At 37.8% G+C, this 22401-nt stretch overlaps 1 protein-coding gene across 1 annotated transcript; it reads left to right on the top strand.

Moving 5' to 3' along the window:
• Nucleotides 1–1924: 1924 nt before the first annotated feature.
• ttc38 (tetratricopeptide repeat domain 38) lies at nt 1925–21895 on the top strand. The gene is made up of 14 exons (XM_057835691.1): nt 1925–2069; nt 3736–3813; nt 3944–4025; nt 10766–10937; nt 11137–11310; nt 11408–11483; nt 12062–12181; nt 12328–12387; nt 12598–12636; nt 12822–12903; nt 16496–16661; nt 20613–20772; nt 21151–21224; nt 21509–21895. The coding sequence occupies exons 1-14, from the start codon at nt 2040–2042 to the stop codon at nt 21591–21593; spliced, it is 1398 nt and encodes a 465-aa protein (XP_057691674.1). The 5' UTR covers nt 1925–2039; the 3' UTR covers nt 21594–21895.
• Nucleotides 21896–22401: the final 506 nt, after the last annotated feature.

Here is a 22401-nt window from a genome sequence, read left to right as displayed (position 1 = left end):
TGCAATAATCCTTTGGAGGGGAATATATATATATATATATATATATATATATATATATATATATATATATATATATATATATATATATTAGCGCTGTCAAACGATTACAATTTTTAATCGAGTTAATCACAGCTTAAAAATTAATCTTAATTAATCGCAATTCAAACCATCTATAAAATATGCCATATTTTTCTGTAAATGTTTGTTAGAAAGAAAAGATAAGACAAGACGGATATATACATTCAACATACTGTACATAAGTACTGTATTTGTTTATTATAACAATAAATGAGCAAGATAGCATTAACATTAACATTCTGTTAAAGCGATCCGTGGATAGAAAGACTTGTAGTTCTTAAAAGATAAATGTTAGTACAAGTTATAGAAATTTTATATTAAAACCCCTATTAATGTTTTCGTTTTAATAAAATTTGTAAAATGTTCAATCAAAAATAAACTAGTAGCTCGCCATGTTGACGTCAATAATTACAAAATTCTCATTGTGCTGAAACCTATAAAATCAGTCACACCCAAGCGACAAACACACACAAAAAAAACAAGTAGACATGACACTGCTGTCATTTTAATCTGAGCGGAGCATGAGCGTTAATTGCGTCCAATATTGTAACGTGATTAATTAAAAAATTAATTATCGTCCGTTAACGCGATAATTTTGACAGCCCTCATATATATATGTGTATATATATATATTTTACTTTTTTTCCCCCCAAGTTTTATAAAAGCAAAGTTTCTTTGTCTAAACTGGCAAATGTAACTTCAAGGATCACCCCACACACCGTGGGGCATATAAGTAATTAGTCAACCACTAATTGTGCAAGTTCTCCCACTTGAAAATTAGAGAGGCCTGTAATTGTCAACAAGGGTAAACCATGAGAGACAGAATGTGGGGGCAAAAAAACAGAAAATCACAGTTTGATTTTGAAGAAGAATGAAGAATTTATTTGCAAATCATGGTGGAAACTAAGTATTTGGTCAATACCAAAAGTTCATCCAAATATTTTGTTATGAACCCTTTGTTGGCAATAACGGAGGCCAAATGTTTTTTGTAACAAAACACAAAAACAAAAAAAGCTACAACGCTCAAGTTGGTCGAAATCCAGTGTAGGGCTACTGCACCTTAAAACATGTTTTGCTTTCTCCTTGAGATAACTGTTGTTGTGATTTAATGTACAAATAAAAGTTGATTTGATTTTATTTGACTTTGAACACATCCATAACTGAGCAGTATGAACATGCAGGTGACAATGTTTTTTTTTTTTTAGGTAACCTATTGTGGTTCCTCTGTTTTATCATTATTATTATAGTTATTTTTTGTTCCGCAGCCCATTTGAGCTCAATTTGACCCCCTCAGAATGCTTCAAAACTCGCCAAACTCAACAGCCAGATGAACACTGGTGAAAACTTTGATAATATGTAAAAAAAAAAAAAAAAAAAAAAAAAAAAAATCTAAATATGGATAAATGTGTGTAGCGCCCCCTAAGAACAAAATCAAATATCATTTTTTTTTTTTTTTTTTTTTTTTTTTTTTTTTAAGGTGAACGAGGAGGTAACAACGCAGAGGTTAAAACTTAGAACACATCATTACTATATGAATGGCATACCATACGTGGTGCCCAGGCTGCTGTTAGTACTACATCCAGTTTTCTTTGGGTGGGCAGAGCGTGTCCGTGGGTGGACACTGACCCCCCCACCCCCCTTTAACGCCCCTGGGGGACGTGATCAAAATAATGACAGTCTTTGAGCTCTAGTCGTTGATTTCGCAAAAGGGCCACAGAAGCAGTTTTTAAATGGTATGACATAAATTGAGAGCATCTTAACTTGATTCATCTCGCGGGCTGCAAACAGACTGTAATTTATTTGGCTATTTTTATTTATGCTCTTAGTTTGAAAGGATAGGCTTCCGGTAGCATTTCCGGTGAGTGTCGTCGTCTAACTTGACTGTACCTTATGCGTTGAGTGAATCCCAAGACTCGAGAAGTCTTGTGACAACTTTGCTGCAGCAGGGCACTACCCTCAAAATGGATGCATTGAGCTACAGGGATTGTGAGGTGAGTGTTGGAAAAGAGCAACTTTTGGAACGAGCTACAAATGAAACAATCGGTGCTTTAATCGACGTACGTGGCGCCCCATTCCATCGGCAGTTTACACAACTCACAAAAAAAATCGAAGAACATTTATTTGTAGATTTGTTTTTAAAATACTGCCTACGATTTATCACACAACAAAACACAAATGAATACACTTGCCGGAAGTTAAAGTTAAAAAGTCGAAAGACTGAAGTCAAGCAGGTTCAATCATCAGAAAATATTAAGTTTGTCAAATCTTGGTTTGTCTTAAATTTGAAGCAAGTTATGTAATCCAGTTCACACACAAATTGTAATTAAAAAAGAAAATACCCTCTAACCCTTAATTTTGCGCGATTATTTACAGAAGTGGGAATAAATTCCGATATGTAAGATTTTAAAATTGCATTGTTGTTTTGCCTTTCTCAAAATATATATTAGTATATGCAGTACTGTATATATGAATGGCTAAATAAGATGCATTTACTTTGTCTCCTTTTTATTCATTTCCATTCCAGTACTTTGCATTGATTAATGGGGTGATCCTTGAAGTTACATTTGCCAGTTTAGACAAAGAAACTTTGCTTTTATAAAACTTGGGGGAAAAAAAGTTTAAAAAAAAAAAATTATAAAAAAAATATATATATATATATATACACACAGTGGGGAGAACAAGTATTTGATACACTGCCAATGGGCTTTCCCATTGTGAGTGTATCAAATACTTGTTCTCCCCACTGTATACATACTGTATATATGTATATATGTATATATATATATGTGTATGTATTTATATGTATATATATATATATGTTTATACATGTGTATATATATATATGTGTGTATATGTGTATATATAGTGCACTACCTTGGAAATGCTGATTTCCAGATATAGACAAGTAAATGAAGTCTTATATTAGAGGTGCATCAATTAATCGATTAATCGACACCTATTTTGAAAACCAATTAATCATTTAGGACCTTCTTCACCTTAAACTTGTCTAAATTCTTGGAATTATAACACACATATAACTTCTCAGCTGTAAATATTATCAGATTTCTTCATTATATTTTTGTTGAATCATAGTAGGACATGTACAAAAATCTGCTTTTAACTTTAGAAAATAATTCACATTTTTGCCTGTTTTTGGACATCTTACTGTCTAAACTAGCTTTTCAATAAGGCTGCAGCAACTAATTCATTAAATCGAGTAAATTAGTTGCCAACGAATTTCATAATCGATATATAGACAGACTTTAGTTAAGTCAGGAAGCTGTAAAAAATAGTTTTGAAGGAAATAGTTATTCATTTTGTCTTCATTGTTACTTACAACATGCCTAAAACAACTTCAAAGTAAATTGTTGAGGTAATTGAAAAAAGTTACATTAATCAGATGAATTAATAAATCATTTAATTAATCCTTCTATTAATTGATTATGACAATAATCGTTAGTTGCAGCTCTATCTTATATATACAAAGGGAAAGTCAAAGTTACCTCTGATATAATTAGCTCATTGCCTAGTGTTGCGCCGCTAGATACACTAAAATTCCAAAAGGTTTGCTCACTGTGCCCTGCATTAAAAACTTGCACTTGGGTTCATTTTATTGACTGGAACTGAACTGACAAGGCACTTTCCCCCCCCCCCCAGGCTTGGAGAGCGGAAGGTCTTCCATTGTCCACCAGCAGTAATGAGGCTTGCAAACTTTATGATGCTATTCTCACCCAGGTAGATAATCTACTGTCTGATAACAATGTGCAAAGGATAGAAGTGAACTCATTTTCACACTTGTCTTAGATAGGAGAAGTTAGAAATTTACTCATTGTTTTCATGTTGCCAATATTTTTTTTCTTACCAGTATGTGAAGTGGCGCAACATTGACAGTGTTGGTGGAATTGAAGGATGCATAACAGCCATCAAGGCAGCTGATCCGGATTTTGGTAACAAGATGCATTCTATTCAAACATTTTAGCATAAAATAAGCAACCCTTCAGATTTTTTTTTATTCTTTAAATTGAGATTTGACTGCTGGCTGATGAGTGCAAACTCAAATCAACTTCATAACAAGCAGCAACTTGTCAGACTTCTTAAAAAAACAAGAGGCATCAAGAACTTTATTTCCAATTGAAAACCAAAGTCAAACCCAATATAAATCAAAGAAAATGTTTTGTTTGGGTAAGCCAATAACACAGTTGTCCATGTCATTTTGAATTTCACTGGCACAATATCATACCAGTGTGGTGGTGGTGACACAATGTCATGTTTTTTCTTTAGGTCTGTGCAGACATATTATATTCATATGCCAACAAAAACTCCTTAAATATGTAAAAACTTTCCTTTTCCCAAAGATCTTTTGCTGATGTTGCAGTGAAATATGTTATAATGTAAGTTATTGCACTCTGTGTTCGGTATGCATGATGATTAAACCTAAAACAAACCAAGAAAAAGTTCCTGAGTTGAAATTGGGGCATGTTACTTGTAACCAGAGGTGGGTAGAGTACCCAAAAAATATACTCAAGTAAGAGTAGCGTTACTTCAAAAATAATATTATTCAGGTAAAAGTAGTATAAAAAAAAATGTACTCAGGTACAAGTAAAAAAGTATTTGGTGAAAATAATACTCAAATAATGACTAACATTGCGAGTAACTGCTTACAAATTTGTTTGATTTTTTTTTCTCAGCACAAAGTTATCTATATGAACTGCTGTTACAATGATACTGTACAATAGCCCAATACATAACCACACTAAGTCAAAGAAACTAAAAAAAAAAAAAAAAAAAAAGAAAAAAAACATTGAATCCTGGCAAGAGTAAAAAAGTGACACAAATAAAACATTATTCATCCAAAGAGTATGAGTGCCCTCTAGTGGAGAAAATAGTTCCTAGTTTGAATGGTGAATAGTTCCTCCATAGTTTCTATTATGAAATTAAAAGGATCTGATCTCTGGTTTTCCGTGGTCAATCAGTGCTAAAGAAGGCTGGGAGGGATGGTAAAATCCGCGCTTTCGAGTCATGTTAAGGGCAAATATGTCAAATTCTTCATTTTTACGGTGCTTTAAAAATGCCGCGTGATTGAACAGGCTGGAGTCATCATAGAACGGCAAGCTTTCATCTGATTGGTAAAATCAGTGTTGTTAATAACGGCGTTATTTTTTTCACTTGTGACTAATTTAATTAATTACTTTTCTCATCTTTGCAACGCCATTGCCATTCCTGAGGATTAAAGGCATGCGAAATTTTCGATTCTTAGAGTATTCGCGATTCGGCCGCGGAAGATTCGAGAAAGATTCACAAACATCCAAACTCTGATTATTGAATTATACCAGGTAAAGCGGAACTAAAACACAGCGCGGTCTTCGGGACGCAATGAGGAGCGGACAGAGAGTAGATATCATGTTCAATTCATGCTGCTAGATAAAAAAAAAAAACAATAATACCTGACTGCGGCCGACAGCCGCTACAAACAACGCCCAGTTGCTAGTTGCTACAAACATACGGCCACATAATGCTACGGTAGATATCACATACAGTATATGTAGAACTAGATGCGAAATGACAGACGGCGGCATTAGAACATGTATAGAGAACTAGATGCAAAATGACAGACTTGTCGGCCTGACTAAACAGCCGCCATCTTAAAGGGTATTAAAACACTAAGGGGCTGCGAGATATAAATAGAACCGTTATGTGGCAAGATAACAAATTTTAATTAAGTTAACAAACAAAATAAATCGCATTCATGAGCAATTATCGAAAATAGATCGAAAATTACGAACGTTTCCGAAAGTATTCTGGAAACAGCCGAATGGGGCGGAGACGTCATAACAAGGAAACGAAAGGTCGAGGCAGGTGCAATCATTGTTTATCGAAGAGAGAGTTGCGTTCGTGTTTTATCAAAAAATGGCTAAAATGGTTCAAACCTGTCATGCTATGTGGTCTACAAATAGCCATTTGTCGCAATGTAGTACCCGTGAGTTCCCAAACGCGAGAAAAAGAGCTGGACTATGCAGACAATGAGTAAAGTTCTTCCGTGCTAAGAGGGCTAATTTTGCAGACCCAGCCTCCGGCACGGTTTTGTGTGGTGCGCATTTTACACCTGAAAGCTATTCGAACTATGGACAAATGAAATCAGGTTTTGCTAAGAAATTGCTGATGAAAGCAGCCACCAAACATGCGCAGCCACCTAAATGTCCCGAGATTTTAAGAAAGAGGACGACTGGCTCTGATGAGACCACCCCAGGCTAACCAAAGGAGCGGAGCAGGCAAGTTCGAAATGGCCAGCGTGAGTACTCTTTTATAATAAAAACATATCACGCATTGGATATAGGACTGGACACATGTATAAATTATTGCTCGTAAAATATATAGAACAAATCCTCGAATCCCATTCATATTTGTGTCTGTTGGCAGAGCGAAAACCTATGATAGCACAATAAATGATAATTATTCTATACATTACATTATTTTGCGGTCATGGTGTATCAGCTTCATAAAAAGAAATGCAAAACAAACCATTTGGTGTTTCCCACACGATTTTGCCGGTGTTTCATCAGTGTGATTGCTCCTCTCAATGATCCTTTCATTAGGCTGCATTGGCTTTCGTTTGGGCTCAAATTGATAACCCAAAACACCAAAGAAAGGTTCATAACTCTCCTCATCACCATTAGAAGAATGTTCGTTACGTCGGATTCATCGCTGCAACTAGAAACAAAACTGTCCGCTATCATCGCCGCCATTCAGTACTAAGCACTGAGCTGATTGTTTCCTTGTAGTGACGTCCCGCACACAATATGCTAGATTTCCGGGATCTCGTGGGCGGGTCCTTTTAGCTTGACAATCGATCCAAATTTTTATAATTTTCTTGGTGTTACGATGTGTGTAATTACACGAAGTGGCCTGATATGAATCCAAAAGGCATGTGTTTATGGATAAATGATGGAATATTAGCATTTCCCCAGGTGTTGTCATACCCTTTAAAGCAGCAGACTTCCCTAGAAGGCTCTGTTGTAGCGAACCAAATTAACTCTTTATCTAAAATACTCCTAAATCTGCAAAATCTTGACTTGAATCTATCTTTAAATGATGAAACAGTGTTAAAACTTTCACATGTCGAAAGTAGACAGAAGGGAAATTATGGAATAACGGGAGCAATTTTAACAACTTTAACGGTCGATCCACAACATTAAATTAATGTAGTTTAAAGCTGCTGATACAGAATGGGGACTTGAGTATTTTATTTACTGTTTTTAACTGTTAACTTGATACTGAAATAGTCGTTTGCTTTAGCCTGAGAGGATTTTTGAACAATTTTGGAACTAATGTACAAAACATTAAAAGCAGCTAGTAGCTGGGAGGTGCATAAATAATAGATTTACAATCGAATTGTAGCCTCTGAATTGTAATCGTAATCGAATCGTTAGGTGCCCCAAGGTTCTCACCTCTACTGAATATGTAAAGGCATGCGTTACTACATTGATTGAATGACGCGAGAAAAGTGAGACACGGACTCACGGGGAAAGCAAAGCGGGAGTGGGGAGGAGGAAAGGAAGTTGTGACGTTGTTGCAAACGCGATGCTAGGTGGCTCCAATAATACCTGACTCTAGCCGATAGTCCATGGCCTTGCGATAGCCTACAAACTACGCCCACATGATGCTACAATAGATATCACATGTATCGAGAACTAGATGCGAAATGATAGACTTGCTGGCTTTAGTAAACAGCCCCCATCTTAAAGCAGTAGACTTCTCAGGAAGGCTCTGTTGTAGAGAACCTTCCTTGCGAACTTACGTAAGTAACTTTTTATCTAAAATACTCCTAAATTGGCAAAATCTTGACTTGAATCTATCTTTAAATGATGAAACGGTTTTAAAACGTTCACATGTCGAAAGTAGACAGGAGGGAACTAATGCAATAACGGGAGCAATTTTAACAATTTTAACGGTTGATTCACAACATTAAATGACTTCCAAACATAGCAAAGGTTACTATCTGGTTATCGCAATATCCGCAATACCCCTGTGTCTAGTTAAGTTTGTGGTAGAGAATTGGGCTAAGGCCCATTTTGCCAAAAAACCCCTTTGAACTTCACATAGTGTGACCTATATATATTTTTTTAATTAAACATTTTTGGGACTAAATGAAAAAAAAAGTAGCACCGGTTACTTTGCCAAGTAACTAATTACTCTTACATTTAGGTAACTGAGTTACTAACTCAATTAGTTTTTGGGAGAAGTAATTTGTAACTCTAATTAATTACTATTTTAAAGTAAGATTAATGACACTGGGTATAATGGAGTCTTGTGGGTATTGTTACGACGTCTCATTGGTGAGCTACTCTTGGCATCGCTGGCAAAAGAAAAATTATATCATCTAAAATGTGGAATAAAGGGGAAAAATGTAACGACTCTTGTGTAGCCTAAAGTAGCGGAGTAAGAGTAGCGATTTTTCCTCACAAATCTACTCAAGTAAAAGTAAAAAGTATGGCATAATAAAACTACTCTCAGAAGTACATACTGTATTTCTCAAAAAGTTACTCAAGTAAATGTAACTGAGTACATGTAATGCGTTACTACCAGGCCTGTTGCGATAACAAATTTTAGTGTGCGATAATTTATCTCATAAATTATTGCGATATGTGATATTATTGCGCCCCCCCCAATTTTTTAAAACCTATTTACAATAACACAGTAAGAATACAGTATATTTTAATAGATCAAGTACACCCATTTAACCGCGATAAATATTACCTCTTAAATTCAAAAATACTTTTTAAGAAATCACAACTAAAAACAATAGACCATGCCTCTTAAGTAAAAGACAACAATATTAATACCGCACAGAAACACAGAATAAATAAAATGTGTTTTTCAAGAAAAAAAAAATGCACTTAATAACTTAAGCATTTAGGCAAATGAAAACTTTTCCCCTCATAGCTTCTGCAATAGTGTTCCATAGGGATACAACGAATCAGTACAATTTGCGATACGGGGGACACGATTTTCGATTCGATTCAATACATTTAATGCTCTGAAAAAAACTGTTTTCTGACACTGACACTGACGAACTGTTACTGTTTCGGGTTTTTTTTTTTTTTTTTTTTGCTAACGAGCAAAAATTAAATTGCCATCATATAAACATGCATTTTAGTGCATAATATTTATGTGCTTACTTCTTACTGATCTGAAAAAAATTTGTATAAAAGTGCTGAGAACAATCTTTACTTTTTGTAAAGTGAGGCGGGGCACACTGTTGATTGCTACAGCTCTCTTAGCAGCTAGGTTTACTACATGAGCAAGACATCTTATTTGTGGTCCGAATCCATCTGTGTCACATACTGAATTAACAATATTTGCAACATTATCTGTAGTCACTGGTAAGGATTGATTTGGCCTTCTTAACTTCCATTCAGTCATGACAGGTTAGAATTGATGTAGTATATGGACTACGTGTCCCATAATCACTCTGGGCTCACGTAGCCAATGGCATGGGACGTAGCACTACTAGTTTGCCATTTCATGATATCTAGTGTGTGCGCGCATTAAAAAAGCTAGCAAACGCAGCTGTAGTCACATCTGCTCATTACTGCGCAACACCAGCATATGACAATCGACTTTCATAAACAGGACGAGTTTGTTGCACAGCGCTTCTAATTTGCCACTCAATGTTCATCATTTCCATTCAGCTGTCCGTTGTCAAAGTGAGGTTGTTCGTAGCAGCCAAGTCGGTGACAATGTTTTGGCGGACTTCGTTGTAAATATCCGGCGTTGTGCCGAAAAATAGCCACCCCGCGTGAAATGTCATCCCTGACGGGAGCGCCCACACGTCAACAACACCGGCGGGCCGGAGATGGTCCGCAGTCAATCCGGAGCACTGACGCGGCCGGTATACGTTAAACAATAGGATATAATGGGAACGATTGGGTCCGGCGCTATTTTTTGCCGGAACTGGAACGAAGATGCATTTTGCGCTGTTTGTAACAAGGAATCCGAACTTTTAACAGCACGTCTGCCGCACGCGCGCACGCACATGCACGAGAGGCGATAAATCGCATCGGAAAAATTACCGCCTTCATTTTTATTTATCGTGCGATAAATAAAATTATTGCATATTGCGACAGGCTTAGTTACTACCTCTGCTTGTAACATTAGTGAACACCAATTAAATATTGAGGTACCTGAATCCTTAAATGAGTGCGAATGTCAGCTATGGCTGGTTGAGTGTGGCAACCCCTGGCATTTACTGTAGGGGCACCACGCATGCTCCCCAACCTCACCTCAGCTCAAACTTGCCAACCTCACCTCAGGTCATTGCTCAAACTTGCATAAGCTGAATAAGCTGCGAAATGGTAAAAGCTTGTTTGAAATAACATACATATTGAAAAAAGGAGAGATGTTACCTCATTGCAGACTTGTTCAAAGTTGAAACTTTGATTTTTCAGAGCAGTGTTACTTCATGAAAATCTTAGATTTTGTTTAGTTTTTTTATTTGTTTTGAACTTTGTTTCTTAATCTAGCAACCTTTATTAATATTTTAAGAAATGATAGAATCCATAAAGAATCATACCAACAATAAAGAATGCAGCAGAAGCAAGAGACCTTGTTTGGACATTTACTGTAGAGCCTTTTGTGCGCAGTGAGAAAGTCTAAAAAGCTGCGACTGATTTAAAGACTGTCTCTGCAGTGATGGGTCATGTGCTGAGCACGGGCTTGGAGCTGGTGGGAACTGCAACTTCCCTCCGCCTGGACCAACGTCTGGCGAGCGCCGTGAAGAGAACTGTGGAGATGGCCGCCAGTCAAAACCTCACCACAAGAGAGAGGCTCCATGTTAAGGCCATGGAATTATTCTCGCATGGGTGAGCTTGAAATGGCTGTGTTATAGACGGCGATAGACGTCCTACCAATTGGATTGCCAGGGCTGGAATTCATTGCTAGCTCTCCCAGTCCAAATGAATTAGACGTCCATCGCCTTCAGATTAGAATTGAACCTCCAAGGTATTTTGCTGATATCAACAGCAACACTGTTCCTGCCCTTGACTGACTTGTTTCTTGTAGGAATTTCCCCAAAGCCAGTGATGTTTGGGAAGATATCCTGGTTGATCATCCCACAGACTTGCTTGCGCTCAAGTTTGCCCATGACAGTTATTTTTACATGGGAGCCCAAACCCAGATGAGGGATTCAGTTGCGCGAGTGCTGCCCTATTGGAAGCCTCACATGCCCTTGTCCAGGTGCAGATTACATGGATTTACACTGGTTGCTTGATAAAAGTGCTAAATTGAAAATCATATACCGTAATGTAACTTTTCATTCACGGTCTATTCTCAGCTATATGAAAGGAATGTATTCTTTTGGTCTTCTTGAGACGAGATTTTATGACCAGGCTGAGAAAGTAGCAATGGAGGTGAGTGGAGGTTTCTTCTTTAATTTAGCTCATTTACAATGCAGACTGCATCTCTGTTTGATTCACAATGAATTTATTTTTGATGTCCATTAATGAGCCACTCATGGAGCCCCAATCCTGTTCGTTAAATAATGCATACCAAGTACTGTGGAAGGTTGAACACAGTCTGTTCCAGGACGCTGATTGAAAAGTTTTCCCATCAGAAATAATGAAAATGGAAGTAATCCATTTCAGGGTCAAACTGCTTCCACCATACAACTTTTATTAACACTATGGGCAGTTTTAGGTACCTCTTAAAGATAGAGTTTACAAGATTTCAATCTGTTCCTGTGGTTGGAATATAGTGTCAGTGCTATTAACGGCGATAGATGGCCATTTCATTTGAACTAGGATTGAATCTTATAATGGCTTGCGGCAGCCATCCTGCTTTAAATGTGTGTCATCTTACGTTCAGCCAGTTTTTCATCAAATTGCACACCGTATCAACTTGCGAATTTTACGTTTAAAGGTCTTAGTCCCCTAAATTGTAAAACACAACGCTTTTTTTCTGTCATTTTCATGATCGCATTCTTGTACAGGGTCTTACACTGGTTCCCGATGACGCTTGGGCTGTCCATTCAGTAGCCCATGTCTATGAAATGACAGCGAAAGTGGACAAAGGCTTGAAGTTCATGGAAGGGAAGGAGAAAGACTGGCAGGTACGAAATGTAACATGTTGCGTTGAAGAATAAAATAATAATATAAATTATAAAAGAAAGCTTTTCCTTTTCTACTCGAGTCAGAGTCCAGTGAATGAAACAAGGTTGGCAAATGTTCTTGTCAACAAAATGTTATGTAATTGCAGGTATCTGATATGCTGGCCAGTCACAACTATTGGCACTGGGCACTGTACTACATTGAAAAGGTAATGAGTTTTTTCAGTCAAGCGCAAAGTTGGCAGCCAAGTAGTTTTTGCAACTTGTATTCGTGATATGTTTTCTCTAGGGTAATTTGAAGTCCACAGTTGATTATATTGCAAGATTAATTTGTGTATGCATCTGTGCTGTGCAATCTTATCAAGCATGCGTATCTCAAGGCTGACGTCAATTTGTCTTTGTCGCCTCCTTTTCCGCAGGGGCAATATGAGGCTGCGCTGCAAATATTCGATTCTCAGGTTGGATATTTCTTGTCCATTCTTAAGTGGTTGTGTTATGTAAATGCATACTAATGGCATGCTGAAAATGTCCCGTTCTCTTTTATGCGATTGTGTAAAAGCTGCAGCGTGTTATTAACCAAATTATTTTTCATTTCTGGTGAAAAAAACAAAAACAAGCGGGATGTATTTTTTTTCTTCTGAAGCTATTCAAACGTTGTAAAACCTCGGGATCCATGTTGGACATAGTGGATGCCAGCTCACTGCTGACCAGATTAGAGATGGAGGGTAAGCAAGCTTCATTTTCAAGTGTTTGTGATAATTATATTTCAGAGTTTGAACCCTCAATTTACCTTTAATGAAGCAGACATTGTTTTTCAGGCAGGTCACATTCACGACTCGAAAATTCAAATCACTGTAATTTCTCAATTATGACAATTGACAAGCTCTCATCTAAAAGGCCCTTCAGAATCACATTTCTGAGCATTCTTTTTATTTATTTCTTTAAATGTGTACTAAGTGGTGATAGACTGAGGAGTTTAAGTATTTATGCTCAACAGAGCAATGGCGAGCAGTTTTGTTAATCTTCCTTGAAAAAAGTAATTAATTACAGTTACAAATTGCTTCTCCCAAAAAGTATTTAAGTTAGTAACTATGTTATCTCAATGTAAGAGTAATTAGTTACCTGGCAAAGTAACCGGTTTTACTTTTCATGTTTTACACATTATTACATGATCCATTCTATAATGTCTTTCACATCAAATATGTTTATATTAATTGAACTGTTTTTATTTTTTCATTCCCAAAAAAAAAAAAAAAACATCCGTCACACTATGTGAAGTTTGTTGTGAATCCACTGTTGTTAAAATTGCTCGCGTTATTGCATGAGGTCCCTTCTGTCTACTTTGGACATGTGAAAGTTTTAAAACTGTTTCATCCTTTAAATATAGATTCAAGTCAATATTTTGCCAAATTAGGAGTATTTTATATAAAAAAAGTTAGTTAGGTTCTTTAGGAAGGTTAGCTACAACAGAGCCTTCCTGAGAAGTCTACTGCTTTAAGATGGTGGCTGTCTATTAACGCCGCTGAGTCAGTAATTTCTCATCCGTTTCTATATACATATAATATCTACCGTAGCATCATGTGGGCGTAGTTTGTAGGCTGTTGGTATCGGCTGCATTTAGGTATTATTGGAGCCACCTAGCATCGTGTTTGCAACAGCGTCACAACTCCCTTTCCTCCTCCCCACTCCCGCTCTGCTTTCTCCTTGTCTCTCAGACATTTCTCATGTCATTCCACGTCATTCCACCAAAGTAGTAACGCATAGTAACGCACGCCTTTACATCCTCAGTAACGGTATCGGCGTTGCAAAGATGAGACAAGTAATTAATTAGATTACTCACTACCAGGGGTGAAAGTGGGCCAGAACGGTCAGGAACACAGTTCCTGTATAAGATTCAGGGCAGGAACGCAGTTCCGGTATAAGATTCAGGGACGAAATGCTGTTCCGGTACACTGTGCTTTGATTTAAAAAATATAACGGCTACTGTCAAAACGTTATGTGTAAAAAAAAAAAATAATAATAATTTTTAAATGCTAAGCTGCCACACATGCATTTCAGCTCCAAGAAAAAAAACAATCTACCAACATCAGATTTACATACACAAGTGTTAACAACAAGCATAATAAAGTGCTTGTGTGGTGTAATCCGTTTCCACCGATATTTATTATTTATTTTATTCCACGGACGGCGTGGAGGTTTCCCTAGCTGCTGCAGTTATCAGAGTCTGACGATGATGAGTCACGTCAATGCGCAAATGCATGCGGCAATTGGCTGACATACTGACGTGATCAGCAGAGATAGTTAGCTCTGATTGGTTCAAATGTGCATGTTTTCTGGAACAGCAACAAAACAAAAAAAAAGTGTTGAATTGATGCGACAAAAAAAAGGGCAATGCAACAGAAAAAGGATCAAATACTTAAGAGCAGGAAGAGAGTTGAGGAGGCTTATTCATCATATTTAGTTTTATTTACTCTGATGGGGAGGTTCAGAACATCTTAGCTGTCAATGTGCACTTTGGACTTATATTTGTTCATTTATGTTAGGCTACTTATTCATTTCCTTATGATTTAAAAAAGTCAATGTTTGCGCGATCTTCAAAATATATTCCATTTCACTCTGCATAATATAAGTCATTTGTATTTTTCTGAATGTATGTTACTTATATCTTTATTATTAAAACAAAAAAAAAGAAAGCAAAAGTAAATGTTTACAATGATTTCAATTTTAATATACATCATGTGTTCTTAAGTAGTTAAAATTGAGATTTGGCATTTAGTATGTGAGGAAATGAGGGAAAATAAAAATTAGGAGCTAGAGGTTCGGGTTATTGCTGTTTTTGTTAACTTTTATTTTGCAACTCATTGAAAACATACAATTTTGAATGAAAATCAGTTTTTGTGTGTGTTATAGAAATAACTGCGCCAAAACAGTTTTCTTTGCATTTCAGTAATTTTAGGAGGTTTTACACCCCTCCCCCTCAAAAAAAAAAAAAAAAAAAATTCTAGCTCCGTGCCGACCTTCACGTCGGGGAGTTCCTGCAAGAAATTCTAGCCACTTTCACCCTTGCTCACTAGTAAGAAAAATAATAACGCCGTTATTAACAACACTGATGGTGTGGAAAAGAAGTGAGGAAGCTTGTGCAGGCAGGCTGAAACAGGTTCAGAAAAGTGTCAGGTGTAATGTGTGATAGAAGGGTTTCAGCTAAAATGAAAGGAAAGGTTTATAACATTGTAATGAGACCAGCGATGTTGTCTGATCTGGAGGCAGAGTTGCAGGTAGCAAAGATGAAGATGCTGAGGCTCTCTTTGGGAGTGACCAGTATGGATAGGATCAGGAATGAGCATATCAGAGTGACAGCTCTGGAGATAAAGTCAGAGAGGCCATACAGAGATGGTTTGGGCTTGTCCAGAGGAGAGATAGTGAGTATATTGGCAAAAGGATGCTGAATCTCTGTATGCCAGGCAGGATGTCTAGAGGATGGCCGAAGCGAAGGTTTATGGATGTAGTTAAAGAGGACGTGAAGGTAGTTGGTGTGAGAGTTGAGGACGCAGAGGACAGGGTTAAATGGAGACAACTGATTCGCTGTGGTGACCCCTGAAGGGAAAAGCCGAAAGGAAAAGAAGACTAGAAATAATGCTGAGCCTGAGAACTCCTGCACTTTTTGTTTTTGTTTGAGGTCAAAACAAAGTTAAACTATTTCAGTTAAATTTAAATTTCATTTTATTTATTGTGGAAAAATTCACGGAGCTATAATCTAGGTGTTTATTTAACTTTAAAAGAGGTGCTGCTGAGCCTGAGAGCTCCCTGTATTTTTGTTGTATTGTATTTCCTGTGGAAAAAATTCTGAGAGCTATGTATTTAACCTTTTATTCAACTTGAAATGTATCAGGCACATCTGAAGCTATTATTTTCTATTTGTGTGATTCAATAAACATGTTTTAGGCATTTCAATGAAGTTCAGTGTTTGCATTATTCTGTTTTACAACTCCAATTTGTACACTTTTACTGTGAATAAATATCTACTCCAAAAATCGGTTATTGGCCCCTCTAACTACTAATAATCGGTATCGGTCCTGAAAAACCCATCTCGGTCGAGCTCTAGTACTAAGTTTGCTGATGTCTATGCTTTAGGTTATCATCATCATTATTGTAAGGTTGCAATTTATGATGTTTTTAATATACAGTGATTAATCGATTGGAAAAAACACCATTAAATTTTCTTTCGTATAATCAAAAATAGAACATTATTCGAAATTGACCATTTCATTGTACGCATTTCAGTGCACAGTATTTTTCAGTATTCTGTGTACCTGTCAGGTGTGTCTGTAAAGGAGCGCTACCGGGAGCTGCTCCAGGTAACGCTGCCTCACACCGATGACCACGTGACCCTTTTTAATGACCTCCATTTCCTCATGACATCCCTGGGAGCGAGTGAGATGGGAGCTTCTCGGCGTCTGCTGGAAGGCCTCCAGGAATTGGCTAAGTAATTTCTGCACCACTTCCTCTCTCCGCCACACACCTCAACACCATCTGCCTTACATAAGATCTGCCGGGGCCTTATGTAAAACCGAGACAGGAGTAATGTTGAGCGTATGATGAGGGGCGTGTGCAGACAGAATAGAGAGCACCAGTCCAAGTTGCAAAGCCGAGTCCAACGATTGCTTCCCTTTGGGGCTTTGTGCTTGTAATGTGTTAAGGCAGCCTGACCACAAACAGTCGTTTCCCATTTGATTCTGGAGAAAACCCACGAAAAAGTTGTTATCTACTACCACGTCTTTATATTGTCATGTCTTTCACTGTTACATAAGCAGCAAGAATTGCACGGAACGATGGGGGTGATGTTCGAGTGGGTGGCAGCTCTTGAAAGATTGAAAGTCAATTCGGAGGTGAGAGATTGATGCTCTCCACTCTGCTTTAGTCATCGAGCAAGATGTCAAGATATGATTTAAAGCTTTTCATTTATTTACGTGTCACTTTGGTTTAAATGGTGTGACTTTACATAATCTGTACTTTGCAGTAAAGCTATGCTGCTAGTCAGACAGCTGCGATTTATAAGCCAAGAGAGCCTCGTGGAATTTGGAATCATCTTCGTGGAATCTTGGAAATGAGGCGAAAGCCGCGTTCATTTACGATCTATATGGTAAAATGAGTGTAATAGGATTTGGCATTTAGTTTCCCAATAGCTTTGTGATTGTACAGGTGCAATGGAATTAAAATACTGTCCTTCACATGCAAAAAAATATATAAATAACATTATAAAATATGTAACTATAAAAAATGAATATTGGAAATAGAAATAAACCATTCCAAAGGCTGACCTACTCTTCCCATTAAACTCTTAAGTGCATTGCATATTTGTGTACATACAATGTTACATTGCAATTAAGTCAATATAGCTAATATGCATGATGCCTTCAAAGTGAATGTAGAAGCCTTTGTACAAGGGCTGGTCATGTCTTAACACAGCAGTTATGCTTATCATCCATCAGTTGTCTTCAAACTAAGATACTTGGGATTTGTTATGTGAACTAACCGTTTGCATTCATGGTGCAAAACATTAAATGAACAATAAATGATTTAAAAACTAATTAATTATAAACTTTACTATACTTGACTATTCTGAAGCTGTGTGCTTATGTTGTTATTTTGAGCCAGAAGCACTGTGTGAGCCATTTGTGATATGGCAGTGGATTATTGGCACTTTGCACTTGATCCAAAAACCTGATTTTTGCACTATTTTGATTTTAACAATACAGTGGTGCAATGAAGGCACTTTTTACCACCATTTCAGTTGTTCTTATTTTTCACAGAATGTTTATTGGAATACCTTAAAGTTGTTACATTTATCATGATAAAGTATCCATTGGGGCATCACAATTCAATTAGCCATAGTATGTTAAGTCCAGGGCCGCATATTGGTTTGATATCGGTATCAGATTTTTGTAGTTGGATAATATGGGGATATTGGTTAAAGAGTCATTACCAGACAACTCTACTTACAGTTTGTGTGTGTGATTAGTTAAAAGTGCCTGTGACAGCATACAAACTTGAATAGCATTATTATGTAAATTAGAGTTATATTTTGAGACGAATTGACTATAGCGCAGATGACGAGAAATTATTCTTTTAGTCTGCCATTTAGACCCGCCTGTCATTATAGCGCTCTAGCGTCCCCAGCTGGATGATGACGTCGGCAGGGTCATGATTTCATCTGATTTAGAATTCAGCCCATTGAGGGGGAAAATTCAGAATGAGGAAAATATGACAGAGCAGCAAATGTCACGATTGTTTCAATCTCTCTACTCCAATATTTTTACAGGATATTCTTTTTATCGAAGTATTTTTTTCCCCAATTGCTAAATACTTGGTATGGTCATAACAAATAAGAGCTTTGTGATAAATGGAATATGAAATATTAAAAATGCATTTATTTAGTACGACAGAGCAAAATTACTGAATAATGATCAAAATTACCGACTTCTTCCTCTGCCGAACGGTATCTTATGCCACCAGAGTTAGTCCGGCTTTAGTCATTTCCCTGCCCCAGCTTCGTAGACTGAGGAAAGAGCGTAAACAAAACAGGAGGTGTGACAGCTAGCCGACATGCTAACCCCAACCCAGCAGCTTATTCTCGCCTTTTGAAAATGAAAAATCACACAAAACTACCCCGACTTATGTCACACACGGCGGCAGGGTTGATTGTCTTCACTGATCGCCCAGCAAGTTATGGCTCGTCGTTCAGCTGCGGCCACGGTGGGCTGCCAGTGCCCGTCGCTGGGGATGAATGCCGATAATAGCCCATTCTCGGAAGACAAACTGGCCGACGTCTGAGCGGGTGTCTGCTCATGGCCAAGCCGAGGAAAGCGCATTCTCGGCAGGCACGCGAATAGGACCGAGCGGGCTGGATCGGCCAGTCAAATCGGCCGATTTCAGAGAGGGGGGCTGTATATTGAAGATGATTAGCTTGCTGACGTCACTTTTGCATTCTTCGTCAATCTAGGAAGTCACTCATTTTAGTGGGGCGGGATTCAAAAAAATTGAATACATATATCGATCGCTTCCACACACATCCAAGCGGTCCATTTCATTCAGGAGCATAAAATACCACGTGAAATATGAAATAAGCATGCTTTTTACTGTTTTAGGCACTTTAAAGTGGCATTAAAAAGCATTACATGAGATTTGATGGTACCTCTAGAAACCCTGTTGGTGCAATTCAATCAACTGTGTTAACGTTTACACATTATACTGTATTTAATCAATCAAACGACCTTGAATCCAATCATTGTAGACTACAATATCCTGTCGTTGACCTTAAATTGAAATTGGTTTATTTATTTTTTTAAGTCTAACACTGTATGTGACACTATCCCACTGTTTCATGCTTACCGTTTGCCAAAAAGGACAGCTTATCAGAGGTTGGGTCGTAGGGGCAGTAGCTTCAGCAGGGAATCCCGGACTTCCTTCTCCCAGCGACTGTGTCCAGCTCTTACAGATTCCCAGACCAGCCGGGAGAAATCTCCCCACACCCTGAGGCCTTCTCCCAGCAGAACGTGCCTGGAACACTCCACCAGGGAGGCATACAAATTAGATGCCCGAGCCACCTCATCTGGCTCCTCTCAATGCAGAGAAGCAACAGCTCTACTCCAAGCCCCTCTAGGATGAGCGAGCTTTGCGCCCGAATTATTTGTTGTATTTTTAAAATATATATATATTTTTAAAAATAGATCAGAGCTATAATTGTGCGGCCCTCATTTTGTGAAAGATGACATGGTAAACATAAGCTTTCTCGCGCTAAAAATACACTCTCCAGTTTTCAAGTGAGCAAAGTCTATTGAATGGCTTGGATTGAATGCGTTAGGATTCTTTTATGTAAACTGAACATGTTTTTGACATCTTCTACCTGGTTGCTCACATAGATCAGAATTGGAACTAATCTAAACGTCAGTCCTTGTCAGGGTGAGTGAAAGGCAGTAATCATTATTCACTTTCAAATCCACCGGTCAGACTTTTAAGATGTCTCCATTCTTTTTCTTCTCTTGCCTCTGCAGTACTTCTGCAGGCTACTAAATTGTTAACCGCCATGTTGCAACATATTGACCGTAAAATTCAAATGTTTGACTTCAGGACTGTTACTGACCTTTGGCACAGCAACGTGTCACTCATCAAAATGGGCTCGTAGATTATTTATCCAGCAGACTGTGTGATAAACTACTCAGCAGCATTTTAAGAATTTTTGTATCGTGCCTAACTGCCTCTCATTTTAAGGCCATATGGGCAATGAGTGAGAAATTGTTACTGCTTTTGCACGGCTGAGTTTTACATTCTATTCATTGTGCTTTATACGTTTTGTTAGATTTGAAAGCTTTGGTTGTGTAAAATAACTGCTGAAGTGTCAACACCATGTCTTTATCAAGTTTCCTTCTCTTCGCAGGAATCCAGGCGACAATTATCAACATAAAGTGGCTGGACCCATTGGGGTGCCAATGTGTCAGGCCTTGATGGAATATAATGATAGACACTACGATAAAGCCGTAGAATTACTTTACCCTTTACGCTACAACATGGTGCAGATCGGGGGCAGTGATGCACAGGTAAGAACTGGAGAAATTCCGAAACGTCCACGCAGTTCGCTTAACACGATTTCAATCATGTTTCATTTTGTCCTGTTGTCTCTTGCGTAAAAATACAAAACACTGTTTGTTATGAAAGTGGGCCAGAGGTAAAGAACGCCCAGCCTAAGAGCTGTAGCTCTTCAGCCTGTGAATGAATATATGGCACTGGATAGTGTGAGAATGTTGTGCACAGTGCACACACATGAATAATGAATCTCTGTGATGGATGCTGATGGACTTCACGTCCCAGAGGTGCCACAGTGTATATACAGTGTTAACTCCAAACAGTAGAAAGCAAATATGTAGTGTGGAATAGTTATTTTGTTTACTAATGGCTTTGCCCGCTGTTGTTTGCAGAGAGACGTCTTCCAGCAACTGCTTATTCATGCGGCCTTGAAATCAGAGAGCAAGCACCACCAGAGACTCGGAAGGTAACGCACTTTGGGGAGTTTCACACTAGATGCAGCTTTGCTTCCTGTGTGCTGTTTTTTTCTGTGTGACAGCCAGAATAACATGCAATGATAACATAAAAGAAATATGATTGTGACAGAGGTGTCCAGACCTATTTGCGTTATCTGCCGACATTCTATGTGCGTACTGATCATGACTCATTCTGGATATGTGAAACCCTGACTTTATTGATTGTCTTGTCAGTTTCTATTTTTTCTGAATCTGTGTTCATCTTCACATGTGCTGCTGTGGTGAATTCCAATAGATGTCTCGTAGTGGAGCGTGAAGCAGCAAGGCCAAACTCTCCGCTGACCAATCGTCTGATGCAGAGAGCGATGGCTCTTCAGTAGGCAGATTTCAACGTGAAAGCGGCACCACGTGCAGGCCTCTCGCGTTGCCTCGTTTGATCACGGCGCACCCTCGGACACACTGTTTAAGGTGCAGACTTTTTTTCCCCGTCCTAAATCATTTTTCACATGGAACTCTGTGTGTTGACATTTTGCCTTGTGGCTGAAAAATGTTCAATTTTCTGCTGCATTCATCTCAAAACCAAAAAGACATTGATGCATATGTGTACCAGCTTGCTGAATGGAATGCAGTTGTTCATCATTAATGCATGACACCATGTAAATTAATTATTATTAATCATTAAACAGCCACAAAAACATTGTTTCGTTTTATTTTTGTGCAGGTCAAACTGGGAGGGCTGGCAGTGAATGATCATTTTTAAATAGCACTGACGGAGATAGACATCCAATCCATTTGAACTGGGAGAGCAGGCAGTGAATAATCACTGCCGTTGCTTCCAGTTCAATGGTAGCAGCCTATGAGTTTGGCTTGATTTCTTTTCTTTTCTACATTTATGTATTCCATGTCAAATCACTGCTCTGTATTTAATATAAGTACACAGGTAAAATATACATTTATATTAGGCCTGAACGATATTGGAAAAAACTATTGCTGCGATTTTTTGGGGGTTTGCGATATTATGTTGCGATATTAAAAAAAACAATATATATATATATATATATATATATATATATATATATATATATATATATATATATAAAAATATATATATTTTTTTTAAGAAATTTTCACTAGATTGACTTGAATAGCTGTTTGGAAAGACTTTGGATGACTCACAACGACCAGTGT

This window comes from Corythoichthys intestinalis, chromosome 5 (genome assembly GCF_030265065.1).
Source record: "Corythoichthys intestinalis isolate RoL2023-P3 chromosome 5, ASM3026506v1, whole genome shotgun sequence".
NCBI lineage: Eukaryota > Metazoa > Chordata > Actinopteri > Syngnathiformes > Syngnathidae > Corythoichthys > Corythoichthys intestinalis.
This window is presented reverse-complemented; position numbering and strand designations above follow the sequence as displayed.